General features: G+C 42.4%; 1 protein-coding gene across 1 annotated transcript in view; it reads left to right on the top strand.

Annotated features, from left to right (window-relative positions):
- Window positions 1–20,966, top strand: part of PLPPR5 (phospholipid phosphatase related 5) — an 81,793-nt gene that overhangs the window by 39,502 nt on the left and 21,325 nt on the right. Inside the window, exon 3 of the mRNA XM_033151586.1 lies at window positions 1,263–1,513. Within this exon, the coding sequence (XP_033007477.1) occupies window positions 1,263–1,513 (251 nt within the window). The remainder of the gene's footprint in view (window positions 1–1,262; window positions 1,514–20,966) is intronic.

Here is a 20,966-nt window from a genome sequence, read left to right as displayed (position 1 = left end):
GCAAAGGAGGTTGCTTTGAAGAACTGCCCTGGATAAAACTTGTGTTGGGGGCCAAAAGTCACCCTCTGGGACCTTCTTGGCAAAAGGGGCCACAGGCCAATCAGTGCAGGCGCCTGACAGTTAGTTTAGTGGCCTGCTTTGAAGGGCTCCCCTGGTAAAATTTCAAATTGATGGGAAGAAGGACAAAAACACACCTAATGATGGACCTTCTTCCTCTAAGGGAAATGATAACCAACATTTCCCCCATTTCATCTATTTCCCCAAGCTTCCTTTGCCCTGCAGAGATTCTAGGACTTTATGTAAGCTATGCTAAAAAAAAAAAAAAATCTCTCTTTGATTACTGTGCCTCTAACTAGCTAGGACAATGCAAATATACAATACTTCCAACAATACCCATAACTATATCTTCTTTCTTCTTTGGCGATCACTTGTAGCTGAGTAAGATTGTCTTCCATAAACACGGTTTTAACAATGAGTCTGTAAGTGACTGTGGAGGCCAATTCTGGATCCACAAGTCCTTCCATGTGGGGACATTGGTTTCCAGGTGGGAGTTGATCACGGTGTGGATTTGCCAAGAGTGCCTTCCTCTTAGCATGTTTCTCCCTTGTGTCCTGAGTTCGAGTGTCTTCAAAGCCCATGACACCTTTGGTAAAGGCTGTTCTCCAGCTGGAGTGCTCGCAGGCCAGTGTTTCCAAGTTGTCAGTGTTTATTGACCTGACTAAGGCTTTCGACACTGTAAATTGTAATGCCCTGTGGACTGTCCTTCTGAAAATTGGCTGCCCAGATAAATTTGTAAACATAATTCAACTCCTCCATGATAATATGACAGCAACAATTGCAGATAACAATGGCTGTCAAAGTGAACCATTCACAGTGGGAACAGGTGTTAAACAGGGTTGTGTTATTGCCCCAACTCTATTCATTATTTTCATTGCCATGATCCTACACTTTGTCGAAGGGAAACACCCCACCGGAGTAGAAATCATATATCAAACAGATGGAAAGCTCTTCAATCTGAGCAGGCTGAAAGCAAAGAGTAAAGTTACCATAACTTCCATCATAGAGCTTCAGTATGCTGATGACAACGTAGTGTGTGCACGCTCAGAGGATGACCTCCAAACCATCCTAAATACCCAAACTATATAATAGCAATGTTATTGCTCATGCATTCTGGATGGTACTTTCATGGAGAAATTGTTTGAAGTAACGTTTGGTCAGCATCCAGATTATGAACTCTTCCTTTTCCTCTTCCTTTTCTCCAGGTATTTATGCATTTGGACTTTTTGCAACGGATATCTTTGTAAATGCCGGACAAGTGGTGACTGGGAATCTTGCGCCACATTTTATTGCACTTTGCAAACCCAACTACACCGCTCTTGGATGCCAGCAATTTACGCAGTTCATCAGTGGTGCAGAGGCTTGCTCTGGAAACTCAGATCTTATCATGAAAGCCAGAAAAACATTTCCTTCCAAAGAGGCAGCTCTGAGTGTATATGCAGCGACATATTTGGCCGTAAGTAAAGTAGACAGCCTCGTTCTGTGATGCCTCGGCGGCTTCTTGAGCAACTACTGTATCTTGTTCTTCCTAGTTTATTTAAACTTGCTCTACCTTAACACACATGCCTCATGGGTTAGTTTCAGGGGCGTAGTGTGGGAGGTGCCAGGGGAGCAGTGGCCCCGGGTGTACAATTGGGGTGTGTGAACATGGCGCCCCCATGCAGGCAACCCCAGCACAGCCTGGACCAATGCTCCTCTCTGGGTTGGCCGGCTGGGCTGCCCATTGGCTCGGGTGGGCTGCTGGCTCATTGCAGCCTTACTTTGCTCTCATGGGGGCGAGGTTGCTCCAGTGGCAACAGTGAAGGCTGGGCTGCTGCCCTCCTGGCACATGCACCCACTTGCCCCAAGAGACAGCAACCAATGCTATGCCACTGGTCAGTTTTGCATTTCTTAAAAGTATGAAATGCCTCTGTTTCCTTTACCATGTACAGGTGTTTGAAACAAAGGATTTTGGAGGGGGTGGGGGAGAACAGATCATGGGGACCTGCCTCACCCCTCCTGTATCGGCATATTAGAGTGTTTTGTTTGGCATTGCAGCCAATGAGGCGGGTAGAGTTCAACCTGTTTAGGCCAGGGATGGGCACAAGAAGCTGGGATAGCTCAGTTGGTAGAGTGTGAGACTCCCAATCTCAGCGTCATGGGTTTGAGCCCTGTGTTGAGCAAAAAGATTGCAGAGGGTTGGAGTAAATGACCCTCGTGGTCCCAGATTGTGTACAGGTCTGCTCTAGATGAAGGATAGCCTCTTTGATGCCTTCTATATATGTTTTGGAATACAATTCCCATAATTCCTGACCATTGGCCGAGCTGGTTGGGCTGATGGGAGTTGTAGTCTATGGTGGACACAACAGTGACTACCCCTCATCTAGAGCATGCCTGCAGACAAACTGGGACCCACCTGCCATGGTAACAGCTCTAAGAAGTGTTTCAGAGTTAAAGTGACTGTAAAGTGATTGAAATGTATATAACTGAAAATCATGTATGTATGTATGTATGTATGTATGTATGTATGTATGTATGTATGTATGTAGTGTTTCAGAGGGTGGGGCAAGTCTGGGATAGATCCAGGCAAATGCAAGACTCTTGCAGTTTTGGACGTACTTAGCATTCCACCTAGGTTCATTTGTTCTTCAGATGGACTAAAATAATTAACCAAAATACCCAAGGACCAATCTGAGAAATGCATCCACTGTCAGATTGCGTTTGTCCCCAGATTAAGCAAGGGCATGTTTTAACCTTTCAAATGGAATTTTCCTCCAGCTTCCCCATTAATGCTGGCACTGGAGTAGCGGAGAATAAGGGGGGGGGGAGAAGCTAATTTCATGCCGCTTTCCCTAGTTTCTGCTGGCCTGGTTTTATGTGGAGTCCCAGCCACAATCTAAGTCTTCCACATGAGTGAAAAATAGGCCTTGGGAGGGCAATTTGACAACACTGATGTTGACATCTGTGGGTCTTTTTCAGCAGCCAGAAGAGCGCGATCACATGTCAGGGACTCTCATATGTACTTTATTTAGGTTTGTAGGTTGCGAGTTGTACATTTGAATCAATTAGGAAATAACTGATGTAAAGCAAGCAAGGAGAAAAATTCCAGGCATGCTGACACAGTTCTGGGTAGGGAGCAAAACCGAAGCAATATCGAATGCCTCATTAAAATGAGTTAAAATCAAGTGTAACGAGTAACAACATAACAAAAACTAAATAGTCTAGCTCTCAAAATGCCCTTTATACAAGACTACCTGTGCCACTGCAACCGCGTTTATCTTGTCAAACTGTTTCCCTTACACTCAACAGCTTTCTCTGCTGATTATTTCAGGAATAATTCTACGGTGGAAACATTTCCCTTTTCCTGAGATCAAGTACAAATAAGAAATGAGTCAGATCTCACACAAAGTAGGCTGTGTCACACATTCTTTTGTGGCCCAAAGTCTTTTCACAAATTCTTGAATTTGTGCCAACTAGAAATATTGAGAATTGAGATGGGAAGGAGAGAAATGCCAAAAGCATAGGGAAGAGAAATACTCTTTGGTTATTCCCCATAGTATATTCTTTTTTTTTTTAAAAAAAGGACTGAAAACTTATATAAAAGCTACATAAAAATGGTTTCTGCTTTCGAAAAGTTCCTGGCACGCACTTGAGCACTTGTGCTGCAATTTCAGTGCTGGTAAAGCTTCAGATTTATGTCATTACTAGAAATACACACGGCTCATATCCACCAGGAGTCATGTGTGGTGAGTCCAATTCTGTGAATTCCCCTCCCAGCTGAGATAAATCATCTCTCCCCTGCTCCCCCCCATTGAAGTTTATTATTAATTACCGTACATTTGCGTATTGCCCTTCATCTGAAGTTCACAGAGTAGTTCACAATATAAAGATTTTTTTTTTAATGTAAAATAACTTTAAGTAAAATTAAGTCTGCTTTTCTGTTGGATCCCATTGGTATGTCTTCTGTAATCCCTATTGCAAACTGAGTGGCGTATAAATTATATAAAGATCAAAGTGCATACAAGTGACTTAGAAAAAAATAAATCTGTTAGCATCTAAAGCCTTGGTCAAACAGCCTGCACAACCTATGGTTCATGAGTCCAAAGGTAGTCACAAAGTATGGACTTGAGGAACTTCCTGGGTTTTTTTTTTAACTTCCTGCCAAGCATGCAGTAGTCCCCAAGACTGAATTCATAGGTCACCAAGCTAAATATTTGGGCAACAATTTATGTCCTGTCTTTAGAGGTTTGGAACAGGGAGTGGGATAATGCCATGGTTGCAGCAGTGCAACAGGTGGACAAGTGGACCCGGTAGTGGCTGGCAGAGGAGCGTGGGGGTGGCGTGTCTCACCTGGCTTCTCAGCTGTCACCATTAACTGAGAGGGGAGAGGCACTAGGCTGGTTGGTGCAATGCAGGTGCTGTGTTAGGAGTGTCCAGTGGGCTCCTGTACTGCCTTAGCACTGCAGAAGCTGCAGCAGCTTCTTCACCACATTGATTCCCTCTGGGGCATCCAGGTAATTAGCAGTGCCCCACCAGCTGCTGCTGGGTATGCCAGTTGACATACATGAATAGGGAGGAGGGAAATAACTTGGGTATCATCCAGGACTACTTCGCCAGCCCACCAGAAACACCTGGCGGGGGGTGGGAGCAGGACTGTGGAACTTGAAGACCAGCATAGAGTCAAATTAATTTGAAACCCATTATCATCATTATTATTAGGGACGTGGGTGCCGCTGTGGTCTAAACCACAGAGCCTAGGGCTTGCTGATCGGAAGGTCGGCAGTTCGAATCCCCGCGACGGGGTGAGCTCCCGTTCTTCGGTCCCTGCTCCTGCCAACATTGCAGTTCGAAAGCATGTCAAAGTGCAAGTAGATAAATAGGTACCGCTCCGGTGGGAAGGTAAATGGCGTTTCCGTGCGTTGCTCTGGTTTGTCAGAAGCGGCTTAGTCATGCTGGCCACATGAGCCAGAAGCTGTCTGTGGACAAACGCCGGCTCCCTCGGCCTATAGACCGAGATGAGCATACAACCCCAGAGTCGTCCACGACTGGACCTAATGGTCAGATGAAATGGTGAAAACTCAGGAAAGCAGCCCTGACCTCCTTGGTGGATGGGTGGGAGAGAAAAGTACACAAATACCCAATTTTACTCACGTTCAGTTCTGTACATTTTGCACTCTTAACTGAGAGGAGTAGCCAATGTTATGTCTCACACCATTATGCCCATGTTAATTATCTCCAGGGTATCTTCTAGCTTTTAAATATCTTAGCATATTGTTTTATAAACAATAGGCTCCCTTTTTTGCCACTTTTAAGTGTGGGTTGATGCTGCTATGACAACCTGGGACTTTCTCTCCTGCTGGATATGCAGCCTTCTACCAACAGCTTTTATATTGCCTGCTTGGAAAACTTTGTGGTTATTTATTTTATACTGTTGTTGTTTTTTAACCAAAAATCTCCCAGGAGAGATGGGAATATTGAGGAAGTTTAGGAAATTGCCTCCTTACCTTCTTTCATGTGTAGAACACTCTAAATCCATTTATTTTGCACAGTTGGACACATTAGCAAAATAAATTCATTATGGGGGGGGGATCAAATTGGATATCATCATTTATGAAAAGTTTTGTCCCCTCTCCTTTTGCTACTTTCCAATGTGATACAATTTGTTCTGTTAGGGATGTTGGAATTGGCATCAACTTGTAAATCTGTTTCAGTAAACACTACTTGTCTCATCCTTCATTTTCAACAGAAACCCAAAAGCCAAGTGCAGTCATAACCCTTAACTATGGTTAGTGATAATCATGGTATGTTGGTTAAGACCCCCAACACCCAGTGGCTAAGTCTGCATGGAACTGAATATAAAACTATGGCTTAAGATATTACTTGGCTTTTTCCCTCGTCCTTCCTTCAGCACTCAACAAAACAGAGGCCAGCTATGAATTATGTGTGAACCAGAGCTTGTGGTGTGTTTTCCTCAAACAAACCACAAGTAGTAAGCCAAATGAACCATGTCAGATCCCAAATTAGCCCCCTTCATGGATTGCTCATGTGAAAGGGGGAACTATGCAGAAAGGAGACACAACTGCAGCTACTCCTGTTCCCACCTCACTGTCCTATTCTGCATAAAAATCTCTCTCTGGCACATGCTGCATACGATGCCTCAGGATGAATGCATAGTTCTGATTGGCTTGTGAACACAGGGAGAGCATGTGGTTCTAACTGGTCTCAGGAAGAATGCATGGTTCTGATTGGCTTAGGGTGGGCTGATTGACAGGGAGGGCTACCAGTGTCCTGCTGACCCACCTCTTTATACACACTAACTTTTTTCTCTCTCTCTATGTCCCTGACTTCTTACAGAGAAACAACGGGGTGAGGAATAAGCAAAAGAATCCACCACCCTACTGAAGCCATTTTTTGTGGGAGAGAGATGCTGGAGATAGGGGTGGGACATGTTGGTAGTGAATATTTTGATTGGCTAAACAGAGATTACAGGCAGAAGCATATAGGAAGCCTCTCAGACAGTAGAAAATGTATTAATGATGATTGTGGGTGACAAGGTCTGGACTATGGCTTGGGAAGTTTGAGAGGCCCTCAATCTTGGAAGGATTACACCCCACTTTGCCCAACAGGGAAGCATCGACTATACACAGCTTGTACATGTGAAACAACCTAAATTCAAACACCCCCACCCCCAATGTGTATTTTGGCCTGTCAGATGTCTGACAATCCCTCTTCTGTTCTTATTAAGCTGGGCAATAAATCAGGATCAAGAATCACCAGCCTTTCTTTCTTCAGAGAATGATGTTCAATCCTCCTGTTACTAATGAAAATTTAGCGCTTATGATATTATCAGCAGCCAGATTGTTAAGTCTGATAGCCTACTTTTCTTTCTGGTCCCACCCACTACTGGCATTTTGCCCTCAGAAGGTTGGCCAGAAGGGAATGTGGCCCTTGGTTCCCCACCCCTAAATTTAGGGTGGCAGAAGGAAGGAGCCACAACTGCAGACCCTCTTCCTGTTAGAGCCTTGTAAGGAGCAGAAAGAAGGTCCAGGTTGACACCTGAGATTCCTACTTCAAATTTGCCTTGTTTTAATAACTCAATGAAAGGGAACAGGACACAAGGACACACACGTTGTTTCCCCCTTCCTTACCAGTTCTGCTTGTTGCTCGCATTCTTTGACAAAGTGGAGCAAGACTCCTTGACCTATTAACTGCTTCTCTGACTATGAAATATGGCCGCGGCTGTGATTCTGGACAAGAGCAGAAGGCGTGACACTAATTGGCTAACACCGCTGAGCGATTGATCTCCTGCCCTCCAATTCCAGTTGTGCATGAAGTCCTTCTGCATCCTTCCCTTCATCTCACATATGTGTGGGGGCACTGGAGGAGGCTGCAGTTTCAGCCGTATGATGGTGACGCTGCTTTCTTCCTCGGTTCCAGATGGCACAGTCTTTCAGCTCACTCCCCCCCACCACACCTCTCTGCTTCCCAACGGCTTGCTTTGAGGCTGGGTGATGAATAGCTGCTGGCTGAATATCAATGCAAACAAGGAGGAGAAAACATTTGGAGGAAATGCCATCATGGGAACTGCTTGAAAGTTGGGCTGTACATTAAAGATAGATAGATATGATAGATAGATAGATAGATAGATAGATAGATAGATAGATAGATAGATATGATTGATAAATAAATAAATAAATAGAGATAGATGATAGGTAGATAGATAGATAGATAGATAGATAGATAGATAGATAGATAGATAGATAGATAGATGATAAATAGATAGATGATAGATGATAGATAGATAGATAGATAGATAGATAGATAGATAGATGATAGATATAGGCATTTTACTTGCTTGATGTAATTGGTTTTCCCTCTGCCCAAATTCATACCTGTTTCCAGTTAAGCCAAGCTGGAGTTGAAAAGCTCTTGTATTTTTTTTTTCAGGTAACAAGTGATAATTAAAAGATTCCCTCCCCCACCCCCCAACTCTATGGAAGGGCTGTAGCTCAGCGACACAGCATCTGGTTTGCATGTAGAAGAACCAGGTCTGATCTCCAGGTCTGGTTGGAAAACAACCCTGTCTGAAACCCCAGAGAGTCACTGCCAGTCAGTGTGGATAATACTGAGCAAGATGGTGCGGTCATCTGACTTGGTATAAGTCAACTTCCTATGTTCCTGTGTTGCAGTTACAGGTTGTCTCCATTTCTAGCAAGCCGGAGTTCAGATAGAGCCTCAAATACAGTGGTACCTCAGGTTAAGTACTTAATTCGTTCTGGAGGTCCGTTCTTAACCTGAAACGTACTTAACCTGAAGCACCACTTTAGCTAATGGGACCTCCTGCTGCTGCCGCGCTGCCAGAGCACCATTTCTGTTCTTAAGCAGAGTTCTTAACCTGAAGCATACTTAACCCGAGGTACCACTGTACTTCATCCCACAACATACTTCTCAAAGCCAATCAGTTGTATACGCAGGAGCCATGTTTGCTGCACACCAGCAAACTGTATCTGCACACATAAAGTGTTCTTCTAAGAATTCCAGTTGCTGGGAATCAAAAGTGGGAAGAGTGCTGTTGCACTCAGGTCTTGCTTGCGAGCTTCCCATTGGCATCCGGTTGGTCATTGTAACAACACTATGCTAGACTAGATGGGCCTTTGACCCGATCCAGCGGGGGTGGCTCTTCCTGTATTCTTAAGAAAATACCCAAATAGTACTGCTGCACAAAATGTGAATCTCAGACCGCAGTGCAACCCTGCCCTACAACCATCTCAGCTTTGTTCAAGGAAGATCTTTGTACCCACATAAAGCTTTGGATGGGGAAAGGAATGGAATAAATTTGAGGTTATTCTTTGTGGGTTAGTTTCCCTATGGCCATAGCCACATAACCACAGTTTAGCCTTTTAAGCATAAGTGTTCACCCTTCCCTTTGTCCTGCATGCCCGGAAGGAGCCTGAAAGCTTTGTCTTCAGTTTTCAACTAACCATAGTTACTGGTTATTTGACAACTGTGGTTAGGGTTAACTGTTGTTGTTGTTGTTGTTCAGTCGTTCAGTCGTGTCTGACTCTTCATGACCCCATGGACCAGAGCACGCCAGGCACCCCTATCCTCCACTGCCTCCCACAGTTTGGCCAAACTCATGCCAGTCGCTTCGGGAACACTGTCCAACCATCTCATCCTCTGTCGTCCCCTTCTCCTTGTGCCCTCCATCTTTCCCAACATTAGGGTCTTTTCCAGGGAGTCTTCTCTTCTCATGAGGTGGCCAAAGTACTGGAGCCTCAACTTCAGGATCTGCCCTTCCAGTGAGCACTCAGGGCTGATTTCTTTAAGGATGGATAAGTTTGATCTTCTTGCAGTCCATGGGACTCTCAAGAGTCTCCTCCAGCACGATAATTCAAAAGCATCAATTCTTCGGCGATCAGTCTTCTTCATAGGGTTAACTATGGTTTAGGAAAACTAGCCAGAATCATTAACCATAATTTGAGGTCTGTTGGTTTCCCTAAACTTGGCACCCCCCAACTGTTACCATAGTTTCTCCTCTGATGCTACACTGCCTGCTTCTATGTTTGGCAGCCATGTTCTACTCCAGGGCTGGGAGGGCTGGCCAGGCTTGTTGGTGATTTAAAAATGGAGCCTGAAGGGAGTGTGAAAGCAATTGCACCCTGTAGTCACATACTATAGTTCCCTTTCCACTTATTTGCAGCTCTGTTATCAAAACAGCAGCTGACCATCCAAGTGATCTCTTGTCAAGTTATCAATAAAAGTGTCACTTGGATTTTAAAGTGCATTTCCCTTCTGGTGTTTTAAAAACAGCAATGGTTTCACTTGGGAGGTTGGCAGCAAGGTTGGACACCCGACCTTGGCTCAATCCTGAAGAAGAAATGAGAGCTGGGAAACTTTGGTCACCTCTCTCTGAGTGTGGAAGCTCCAGAGGTCACAGAATTTGGTCCCCAAATCCATTCCTAGCAGCACCACTGTGCTAAATCATAACTAACATTAACCACAGTTTTGTGTGAGTTTTTATGGAGTGAGCAACCATGGTTAATGGACTATAGAAGCGAAAGTGGGAAGAGGGAAGTACAGTGGTACCTTGGGTTACGTACCTGATCCGTTCCGGGGTGCCCTTCGCACCCCAAAAAGTCTGTAACCTGAGCAGCGATATCGCACATGTGTGGAAGTTTACTTCCGGGTTTGCCACATGCGTAACCTGCGCTGCTCGCAACCCGCAGTGAATGCAACACAAGGTACAACTGTACACGAATCCACATTGCTGCTTGTCCTCTTAATGCTCAACTTTGGTTGAGCATTACATGCAAACACAGTCATTGTCATTTACTGTTTTTCTTATAGTAATACTGCTTGCGTGGTCAGAAATCTAAAATTTGAGTTGTGTGCATTTCATAAATACTTCATTCAGTGAAAAACTAAATTGATAATGAAGCATCTGAGCCCCGGCATACAGGTACTTTTTTGAGATACAAAGCGAAGCGACGTTCATTATTCATTAGTAGTGTTTGTTTTCTTACCTTGATGTGGGCTCTGCGTTGCATGGGAAAAGTTCAGCTCATTGTTGTCTTCTGGTAATCTGTGTAATAAACAAATATAATTAGGCGGGGTCAGTTTCAGGGAGATTTATCACTTGCCTTGCAGTGAAGGTTTATCCTATATGGTGCTAGGAAGATGTAAATCTTGATGGAGTATTTGGGACTTCAGTCTTCCTCATGGTTAAGGCAAATCTGACAGCTTTTGTTTCTCTCATTTTTGCATTTCCCCAGTCTTCAATTTGGTTCTCCACATTTCTGCATCAGATTGCCTTAAAATAAAAAAGTCCTTGTGAAAATTCTGCAGCATTTTAGTGTGAATTATTTTGCATGCAGTTTTGTCTACTATACACATTTTTGCAAGCAAGCTCTCTAATCATATTTCATTTTTTGTATGCTATTTTCACTATGATATGAAGTTCAGTGCACATTTCCCCCCTAATAGATGTCTTTTTATACAATTATCTGGCAGGAGAACTGCAGGGGGGGCACATTCTGAATAATAACTGCATTTTGGTTTGTGTATTGTTTCAGGAAGTGCAAATTATGTAGGATTGCATTAAAATAGGTACCATACCAAACCAAAATACCCCCCCCCCATTCCTAGTCTCTGCTGGCCATCTGAAAACCAGTAGAGGTTGGACACAATTTGAAGGGGGGAAGTGGAAGGTGAGAGGAATATAGGAATCTGCCTTATACTGAGCCAGACCATCTATCTAAGTTTTATCTACATTGACTGGGAGCAGCTCTCAGGGTACCAGACACGAGTCTTTACAAGCCCTACCTGGAGACATATCGGGGTTTGAATTTGGGGGCTTCAGCAGGTACACCACTGAGCTGTGGTGCTTCTCCCTTTTTTACCCCAACAATTTCTCTCTCAACCGCAGCAAGCATGAACCTCATATCCTTAGTTGAGTCAAGCAGTACACACGTTTCCTCTGCTGATTTCTTTAATTATTTGTTTTTTATTAAATCTGTGTATCACAACATAAAAAATATACAAAATGAAAAATACATGATAAAAGCAAGAACAAAAAACACAGACCAGTAACCCCCCCCAAAAATAAAAAGTATATTTAAAAGGGGTAGAAGATGTTAATCAGCCCAGACACTGAGGTCCACCTCTAAGGGCCATCTGGTGGTTCCCTCACTGTGAGAAGTGAGGTTACAGGGAAGCAGGCAGAGGGCCTTCTCGGTAGTGGCACCCGTCCCTGTGGAATGCCCTCCCATCAGATGTCAAGGAAATAAGTAACTATACAACCTTTAGAAGACATCTGAAGGCAGCAGCGTAGAGGCTGGTTTTAATGTTTTATTATGCCTTTGTATATGCTGGAAGCTGCCCAGAGTGGCTGGGGCAACCGAGTCAGATGGACAGGGTACAAATAATAAAATTATTTATTATTATTATTATTATTATTATTATTATTATTATTATTAGCCTGGTTGAAGAGCAACGTTTCCATCTGGCACCTAAAGTTGTATAATGAAGGTGCCCGCTTGCCCCTTCACCCTTCTAAATCATGCCTGCCTTTGCCACTTTTCAAAGTATTAGGTGGATACCCAAATTTGTATTCTCTCATCTCCCACCAGATGCCTAGTTCAACCTTTAGGCTGCTTAAATCCTGTTGAAGTCGGTCGGATTTAAACAGCTTGGCTGTGCAGAAGCTTACAACTTTTGTTTAGAGTAAAAGGAAGGAAAGGAGAAAACAAGCTTAGCTGTCCTACTTGCAAACCCGAAGTTGTATCTGTAGAGTCACAATAATACAGTGATTACTATATTGATCAAGAACCCAAGATTTTTATTTTTATTTAATGAAAAACTAAGCCTGAAGTCACAAGAATTGGCTGTTCAGTTCGAAACCTGTGAAATTCAGCTCTTCCTCCTACATTTTCTTATACCCACTTTCTTGGCCTGCCCTGTCTCTTGTACTCTCATTTTCCTACTCATATTGAAATACTGTCCCTTAGTGAGGCCAAACTTAGATTCACAAAATGTTTAAAGGTATGTGTACCCCTGTGTACCCCCAGAAAAAAGCACTGCTCCCAGGTAACGCTTGTGCCTTGCAAGGCTGCACGGTTCTCGCCCACTCCCTCCCTCCCTCCCTCTTTTATTTTATTTAACAATAAGTATATAACTTTTTTTAAAGAAAAAAGCCCTTTAAGCATTTTACATAACATAATAGAAAATATTCTTAAGAAATTACTGATACAATCAACAGATATAAGAAAAGCATCAAAATATAAAACCAAGTGTTTTTAAAAAACAAATATAAATTTTTGAAAATATGTCTGGGGAGGCTTGCCTAAACATAGAAGCTTTTAACAGGTGTCGAGCACAGTACAGTAAAGTCAGTTCTAGAAAATAGGTGCTGCCACACTAAAAGATTGATTTGTCGCAACGGCAGAAATGAACATTATATGGAACTTGTTATAGTGCCAGTTCTGCAGGTGGAAGCATATATTGAACATGGAAGATAAAACATTGTGGTTTTTGAGAAATAAAACAACATAAGATTATTATTTTTAAAAAAAACAAAGCAAAGTAATAATTAAACTAAATAGTGTATTTAAAGTAAAAGTTCCTTTTTTTCAAAAAACAAACAAACACAGTTTGGTTTAAATTAAACCTGAATTACCGTATATAAGCACTTTATTTCCTTGAACTAAACCCATCTCCCTTAGACAAAAGCTGAATTTTTGGGGGGATGCCTAAAGAAACATGGGCAATACATTCCTGGAAGCAAGCATTGGAAATATAGCAGATGAGGTCATATACTATATTGGTGGTGGAACTTGACATGTTAGGGACATGTGATCACATGCACAGGACTCTAGCTCTAGTTCCTGGTTCCGGGAGATGCCCTCCTTAATTATCACTAGGAGGATTCTACCCACTCCAGTGAGCTTGTGCCCTTTTTTTATAGCTACCTAAGCTGTTCAGTTTGCTTAGTTCTCAAAATATGTATCTTGACCCTTTATTTCCTTTTCAACCTATGAAAGGAAATGGTTCTACCCAGTAACTAGTAGCTCTTCATTCCGGCACTGTCAGGGGCTGGTCTGAGGAGGAATGGTGGAAACACCCTCCCTTCCTGCACCTTCCCGAGAAGAGGAGGACCAGTATAGATTTAGAATGGTGGTTTGCAGAAGGTCATAGTTCAGAGGCTGCAGAGGGAGAAGCTGGGGAATATTGGGAGAGGAACAGCAGGAAGAAGAAGGACCAGGGAAGGGACAGCTGACAGACTCGGTGTCTCTATAAAGCATTCCTGACCCCCCTCTCAGGACCAGGCGGGTATTGAAAGCAGTAGAATAGAAAGTTCAGAGGCAGAAAGCACAGATCAGCTGGTGCAGGGATGATGTAGAATAGGAGGGCCTGGGGGGTGAGACTTTACTTAGAGCAATGCCATTACAGTCATACCTCGGGTTGCGAACGCTGCAGGATGCGCGTTTTTGGGTTGCGGACTGTGCCGAACCCGGAAGTACCAGAACAGGTTACTTATGGGTTTCGGCGCTAGTGCATGTGCAGAAGTGCAAAATGATGTCACGTGCATGCACAGAAGCACCGAATCGCACCACACGCGTGCGCAGACGTGGCACTGCGGGTTGCGAAGACTGTGGGTTGCGAATGTGCCACCTGCACAGATCATGTTTGCAAACCAAGGTATGACTGTATCTAAGAGAGGCCGCATTCCTTCCTCTCTCTCCGTGAATATTGAATAAACTACTTGGTAAGAACTCTTCTTGTTTATCTGCTTCTTGGCATCTCACCATGGAAGGGATAAGATTCCCTGAAGCCTGACAGGCACACACAATCAGCAAAGATCTTATATGTTCAACAAACGACACACCATAAGGAGTAAGGATGCAGCATTTATATAAGGTTAGCACCAACTAAGTTCTGCCAGAGTAGAACCTTTGAAATTAAAATCCCCAAGTTTCTTTGTCTCTTACCACACTGAATTTATTTGTTGGTTACTATCATCTTGGTCATTTCAACCACCACTAAAAAGGAAATACACACACACTATACAAAATATACAAAATATACATAGAGACACCATTAAAAGGCAGTATCACCAAATTAGTACATATGTATATTCAGGGGAAAACAAGCTGAGACAAATAAGTTTCTAAAACTCGTTGCTGATCAGATCTTCACAGTCCACCTCATTACCCTTAATGTACCTTCTCAGTTTTTGAGCAGTAGTTGAAAATCTTGTGATAAGTGTGTCCCAAACTTATCAAAGCCAGACAAAAAATACATGATCTTCAGTTGGTCATCCGCTTCCAAGTTTGTTATGCCCATCAATTTTGCTGGTTCTGCTCTAAGTAGAATTATTATTGGACACAACCCAAAAATTATACAAAGTATACAGTCCTAGGTAGTGTAGGTGCAAGGTTTTAAGCACATTTTAGTGCTTAGATTAACCAAAAAGTTAGCAACATTGGTTCCTTCCTTCCTTTCCATTCATATATATTGTTTTCCTCCCAGTTGCTCAAGGCAGCATACATTGGTCTCTTTGCTCCCCCCTCTTTGTTTTACCCTCACGCCAACTATTTGAGAAATAGTTACCAATGACTCTCACGCCTAGTCCAGAACTCAAACCGCTCCATAATGAAACCCAGCCAACTATTTTGGCCTTTTTTGTTTTGTTTTGTTGCTGCTTTAAATAGCCTTGATTTGTATTGACCTGCTGCACTATGAACCTGTAATACCAAAGTTTCAAATGCATTTTTCTAGTTATGATTTCCACAAGCCGTTTTCTCAGCAAGATTCGTTTACCTGTCATCTGCCAGTATGTGTAACGGTGAAGATGATTATTCCTGACCTCTAGTGGAGTTTACCACAAATTACCATTTTATTACATAATTATGACAACCAATTGTTTTGTCTAACTTTACAAAAAAAGATTTAATATGTCTAGGGTGAAAGAATGAATTTATTTATTAGCATGCTATGGGGTGGAGGGAGATGATCATTTATTGTGCATTTATCATCGTAAGAGGTTGCTATAATTAAATATTCCCTTCTCTCTGATATTTGCTAAATTGGACCATTAGACCCAATTATATAAAATTGGGGGGGTTTGTGCCTTGTTTTTTATTATTTAAGAATTTTGAATTTTATTTAGTATGGTTTTTAAAAAATAAAAACCCCCATGAATGTATGTTTGTGCATATAATTTCCCAAGCAATTTCAGCAACATGCTTAGCATGTTCCTCCCTTTGTGTCCTCCTTTTGCCTCTGGCCAACAAGACTGGCCCATAACATTTTGTTGCCTGAGGTGAAAGAGTGTGAACAGTTAGAAAAAGATAATGGCTGCCGAGCAACTCCAGAGCAGCATATTGTGGACTTCTCTGAGCAGATGACTTCTGTAGGTCCACTGAAGGCTTCTCCTTGGTTCTTGGTACAATCATCTACTCTAGGCTGTACCTGTCATGCTAGGCATATTAAGGTAATGGTAAGGTAGGACACGGGTGGCGCTGTGGTCTAAACCACTGAGCCTCTTGGGCTTGCTGATTGGAAGGTTGGTGGTTCGAATCCCCACGACGGGGTGAGCTCCCATTGCTCTGTCCCAGCTCCTGCCAACCTACCAGTTCGAAAGTACGCCAGTGCAAGTAGATAAATAGGTACCAATGCAGTGGAAAGGTAAACGGTGTTTCTGTGTGCTCTGGTCTCCATCACGGTGTTCCGTTGCACCACAAGCGGTTTAGTTATGCTGGCCACATGACCTGGAAAGTTGTCTGTGGACAAATGCCGGCTCCCTGAAGGCGAGATGAGCACCGCAACCCCATAGTCACCTTTGACTGGACTTACCCGTTTAGGGGTCCTTTACCTTTACCTTTTACCCTAGGCATATTGAATGGAGCTTGTTCCCAGTAAGGATGTTTACTTTATGCCCACTGAATTTAGTTAGGTTTACTTCCAAGTAGACTTGTATAGAAGTGTGCTATTGTGGAGAAGTAAAATTAAGGAAACATCGCTGGAACTTCTGCATTATAGTCATGGTTTTGTTAGTATGTTTGTTTGATATAAGTGCCACTGTACATACCTGCAGACTAAGGCTGGGTAATCCCTAAGGCACATTCAAAGCACAGTATTTCTCTCAAAGAATTGTCGGCGCTGTAGTTTGTTAAGAGGTACAGTGGTACCTCGGTTTAAGAACAGTCCGGTTTAAGAACAATTTGGTTTACAAACTCCGCAAAACCGGAAATAGTGTCTTGGTTTGAGAACTTTACCTTGGTCTAAGAATGGAATCCGAACGGTGGAAGGGCACCAGTGGCAGGAGGCCTCATTAGGGAAAGCGTGCCTCGTTTTAAGAACAGTTTTGGTTTAAGAACGGACTTCTGGAACAGATTATGTTCATAAACCAAGGTACCACTGTACTTGGAATTACATACCCTCCAACATTTCTCGAAAATAGGGATGTCCCATTCTGTAATGATAATTTTACTATTACTATTTATACCCCACACATCTTACTAGGTTGCCCCGGCCACTCTGGGCAGCTTCCAACATATATAAAAACATAATGAAACATTAAAAGTTAAAAATAACCTCCCTCTACAGGATTGCCTTCAGATGGCTCGGGAGTCAAATAACTCCATAACCTCCAACATTTCTTCAATGAAAACAGGGACATCTTGAGAAAAAGAAAGACAATCCAGGATCAAATCAGAAACCAGGACATCTTCTCTAAATCAGGGACATCCCTGGAAAATAGGGACACTTGGAGGGTCTGGAATTGTATCTATATGAAGTGTCCAGAATACTTTGAGGGAAATAATGTGCTTTGAATGTGCTTTAAATGTATATTGCATGCACAGTTTGCTTCTGTGTGTTCAGAGACTAGCCTCTTCTGGAATAGAAAGGACTGGGGGGGGGAATTACCGTAGATCAAATGTGCTAGGGGAAATGTCCCTGGTTCTATTCTGCAATCCTGGCTCTGTTGCCAGAGGAGGTGTTCATGTCCAGCCATAGAACAGGCCCACAAACTTAAACACATTTAATTAAATACACAGGATCACAGGGTGCATTAACTTTGGCTCAAAATCTGAGAAGCAGAGTGCCCTTGTACAGTGTTGGGGAGCAACAGAGACGAGATCAGAGCTTTCCCAAGAAGTGAGTTTTATTGGTGGAGAAGAACAAAGTGGTCGTATAATAATTGACTGTGAAGGCTGTTCCAGAGAAGGGAAGGAGGGGTGGGGATGAGAAGTGATATGGCTGTCAGCCACGGAGGGTGTACTGTACAGTGGATTGCTTCAGGGAGGAGGTGTAGTGGGAGTAGGAAAGCTGGGGAGAGAGAGAGAGAGAGAGAGGCTTCCTTATGCTTTGTCTGTGCAGGGATCAATAGCATTAGGGTAAACTGAAAAATAAAGTAAAAAGGAGAGACTTCCTTCAATCTCAGCTAGTCTTTATGGCACATACTCTACTGTTAGCAGGAGTGAGGGAAAAGAAAATGCAAAGCTAGGCATCCAGAGTCAGTCAGGTTGATTTTTTTTTTGTAGCAAGTCTTCTCTTGGGATCACCTAGAGTTCAAGGGTTCGGAGGTTCAAAAGCAGGAACTCATCCAGGAATTCTAGAGGCCATACAAATAGAGTGTTTGCAAGTATGGCGCTAACAATGGCATACTAAGTTGGGAAACGACTGTAAGACTGTGGAAATTAAAGAGAATTCCTGCAGAGCAAAAACAGTCAATTTTACATCAATATTTCATCTCTAAAGAACGTTGCATCATTTCCGTGCACTGTAATTTAAGATGGATGTGGACAAACAAGAGTGTGTCTGGAAGAGAGGGCCTAAAGGGGAGAAGGGCCTGGAGACCAAGGGTTTGTTCACACCGGAGTATGTTGTGGATTCAAAGTTTGCTTGGGTTCTCATTAAATGAGCATCATTGGCGTGACACCCATTGCGGAGAGCTGCAATTTCACACATTTTCTCCATTGAATTTGGATTTTCCCAATTGGGGGGATAATTCGATAAGGGGAGAAATAAATGACCCCAAACTGCTGCACTGTGGTCAGTGGATGATTTGCATCAGGTTCCCCCCCTTCCATGAATGGATCAATGCTTCCCTTGTCCTTTCCATGTCCCGCACTCAATTACTTACAGTGTCATCCTGAGTTGCGAGTGTTGCTTTGATTTTTTTTAAAAATAAAAAATCGTTCACTCAGATTAACATATAAAGAGGGGTGGGGAAAACAGAAAAGCATTAAGAATAAATAAAAAAATGCCCTTGCAGGTACAAGAAACGGGAAAGAGAAAGGGGAGGAAAATAAGTGGCGATCTTTCAAGTGAGCGACTCCAAATTCCACCCAGGGGAAAGACATGGAGCAATGCTGGTGAACAGTTAGGCCTGGGGAGAATCCCAAGGGACTGAAAGAGAGGCTTAGACTTTGTTCCTCAGACTGAAAGTTCCCCGCCCCTGAAATATGGTAACTTACAAAATCAAAAGTAGATTCCCCCTCATGTGTCTTGCTTTTTTATTTGTATGTCTCAAAATGACAAAATGACAGCAGTGATTTCCCCCACATTTCAAAAAACCAACAACATAACTTTAAACAAAGTTTAGGCAATCCTTGCTGAGTTTATGAAGCCTCTGTTTACCAGGGGGCTTGAATTTGAATTCCATTACTGAAAGTGTTGTGTGGTTTTTCCTGAACATTCTGTAAATGTTTTCTCTTGACAGATACACAAGCTCTCGTTTCTATTTCTCTCCCTGCCAGCACAAAAAACCTCTGTAGCACTACGCAATCAGAATCAAGTTCAAGAAAGACCAAGATTAAAAATGGCAACAATACTGGAGGGCAGGATTTAACAAGAATATGGTACTGCAGGAGTTAGTACAGTCTGTGAAATGAATACAGTATCAGTTTTGACTGAATGCGGTCACAGATTTATTTGCTTGGAGGTTGCCTTTTACATTAAACCCCTCCCAAGGTGACTTCCTATATATAAATTCATGGTGTAAAACTAATAACCAATTTAAAACAATAAGAGGAGCCCACAATACCTTTCAGGGGAATCCATTGCATAATCCTTCAAAGTTTTGGTTCCCCTGCCATACCACTTCCTCAGTTTTCCATATTTTTTATTGCTGCCAATCAATGAATCATAGACATGTTCAGTCTATGTTTATATACTGCTTCTAACGGACGTATCTTAAGCAATGTACAGTAAAATCAACACACAAGAGACAAAAGAGGTTGAAGAACAACTACTGTGTGATTGCATCTTACACACATTTTACTTGTGTGATTTCAACTATACAGAGTTGCATAACTATTGTTCTTCAGCATCTTTGCAGTTCTCCTTGGTATCCTTTCTAGTTTGTCAATAGCTGTCTTGGATTGCAGTAACTAACAGGAGTAGTGTTTTAAGATGTCAACCTGTTTTCTTAAATTCCTGCAGAGTTTGTTTTCAATAAGATAAGTCTATCCTATAAAGACAATTAAGAATAATGGAACATTTTGATACTGTTCACTGGCATCACCAATAGGTATGAGATGGTTATTATTATTATTATTATTATTATTATTATTATTATTATTATTATTATTAAGATACAGTTGGAGGCCTTGATCTTACAGGATTTACAAGTTTGGAAAATGCACCTTTTAGGGTGTAATAATAATAATAATAATAATAATAATAATAATAATAATAATAATAATACACCACCCATCTAGCTGGGTTACCCCAGCCACTCTGGGCAGCTTCCAACAGAACATTAAAATGCAATAATCTATTAAACATTAAAAGCCTCCCTAAACAGTATGATGTGTAAAGGTTGAGGGTATTTTGTGTGAAAGTGAAAAGCCAGTTTAATTAAGAATAATATTTTTTGTTGTGGTGGTGATTATCCTGTTGTGTGTGCTATTGAGGCTCACAAGGAAAGTAGGTAGTGTGTGGTGAAGTCAAGTCAAAAAAGATACTGCCCAGTTGAGATAAGCAAGGTTGAGTCACAGTGGGCCATGTCAGGTTCATCAGGTAAGGTGTAGTTTAGCCTTTCTCAAACTTGGGTTCCTATGTTATTGGACTACAACTCCCATCATTCCTTGTCAGCATAGCCAATTGTCAGGGATTATGGGAGTTGTAGTTTAATAACATAAGGGGACTCAGGGTTGAGGAAGGCTGGTGTAGAAAGTCAAATTAGACTGGGCTGGGAAGTATGGTCAAAAGTTCACTTAACAAAAAACAGGACCTTGGATAGCTCCAAGTGAGCCCTTCTAGCTGAAGTTCCCTTCTACTAAAATAACTATGGGAAGATGTTGGCTCATCCAGGAATGAAACAGAACTGAAACTTTATGTCAACCAGAGCCTTCTGACAAGACCTGAAACATGGTTGGCTTGGCTACCCCTAGAAGAGCAGGCTGGTTAGTTAAAAGGCCCTT

This window comes from Lacerta agilis, chromosome 6 (genome assembly GCF_009819535.1).
Source record: "Lacerta agilis isolate rLacAgi1 chromosome 6, rLacAgi1.pri, whole genome shotgun sequence".
NCBI classification, from domain to species: Eukaryota; Metazoa; Chordata; class Lepidosauria; order Squamata; family Lacertidae; genus Lacerta; species Lacerta agilis.
This window is presented reverse-complemented; position numbering and strand designations above follow the sequence as displayed.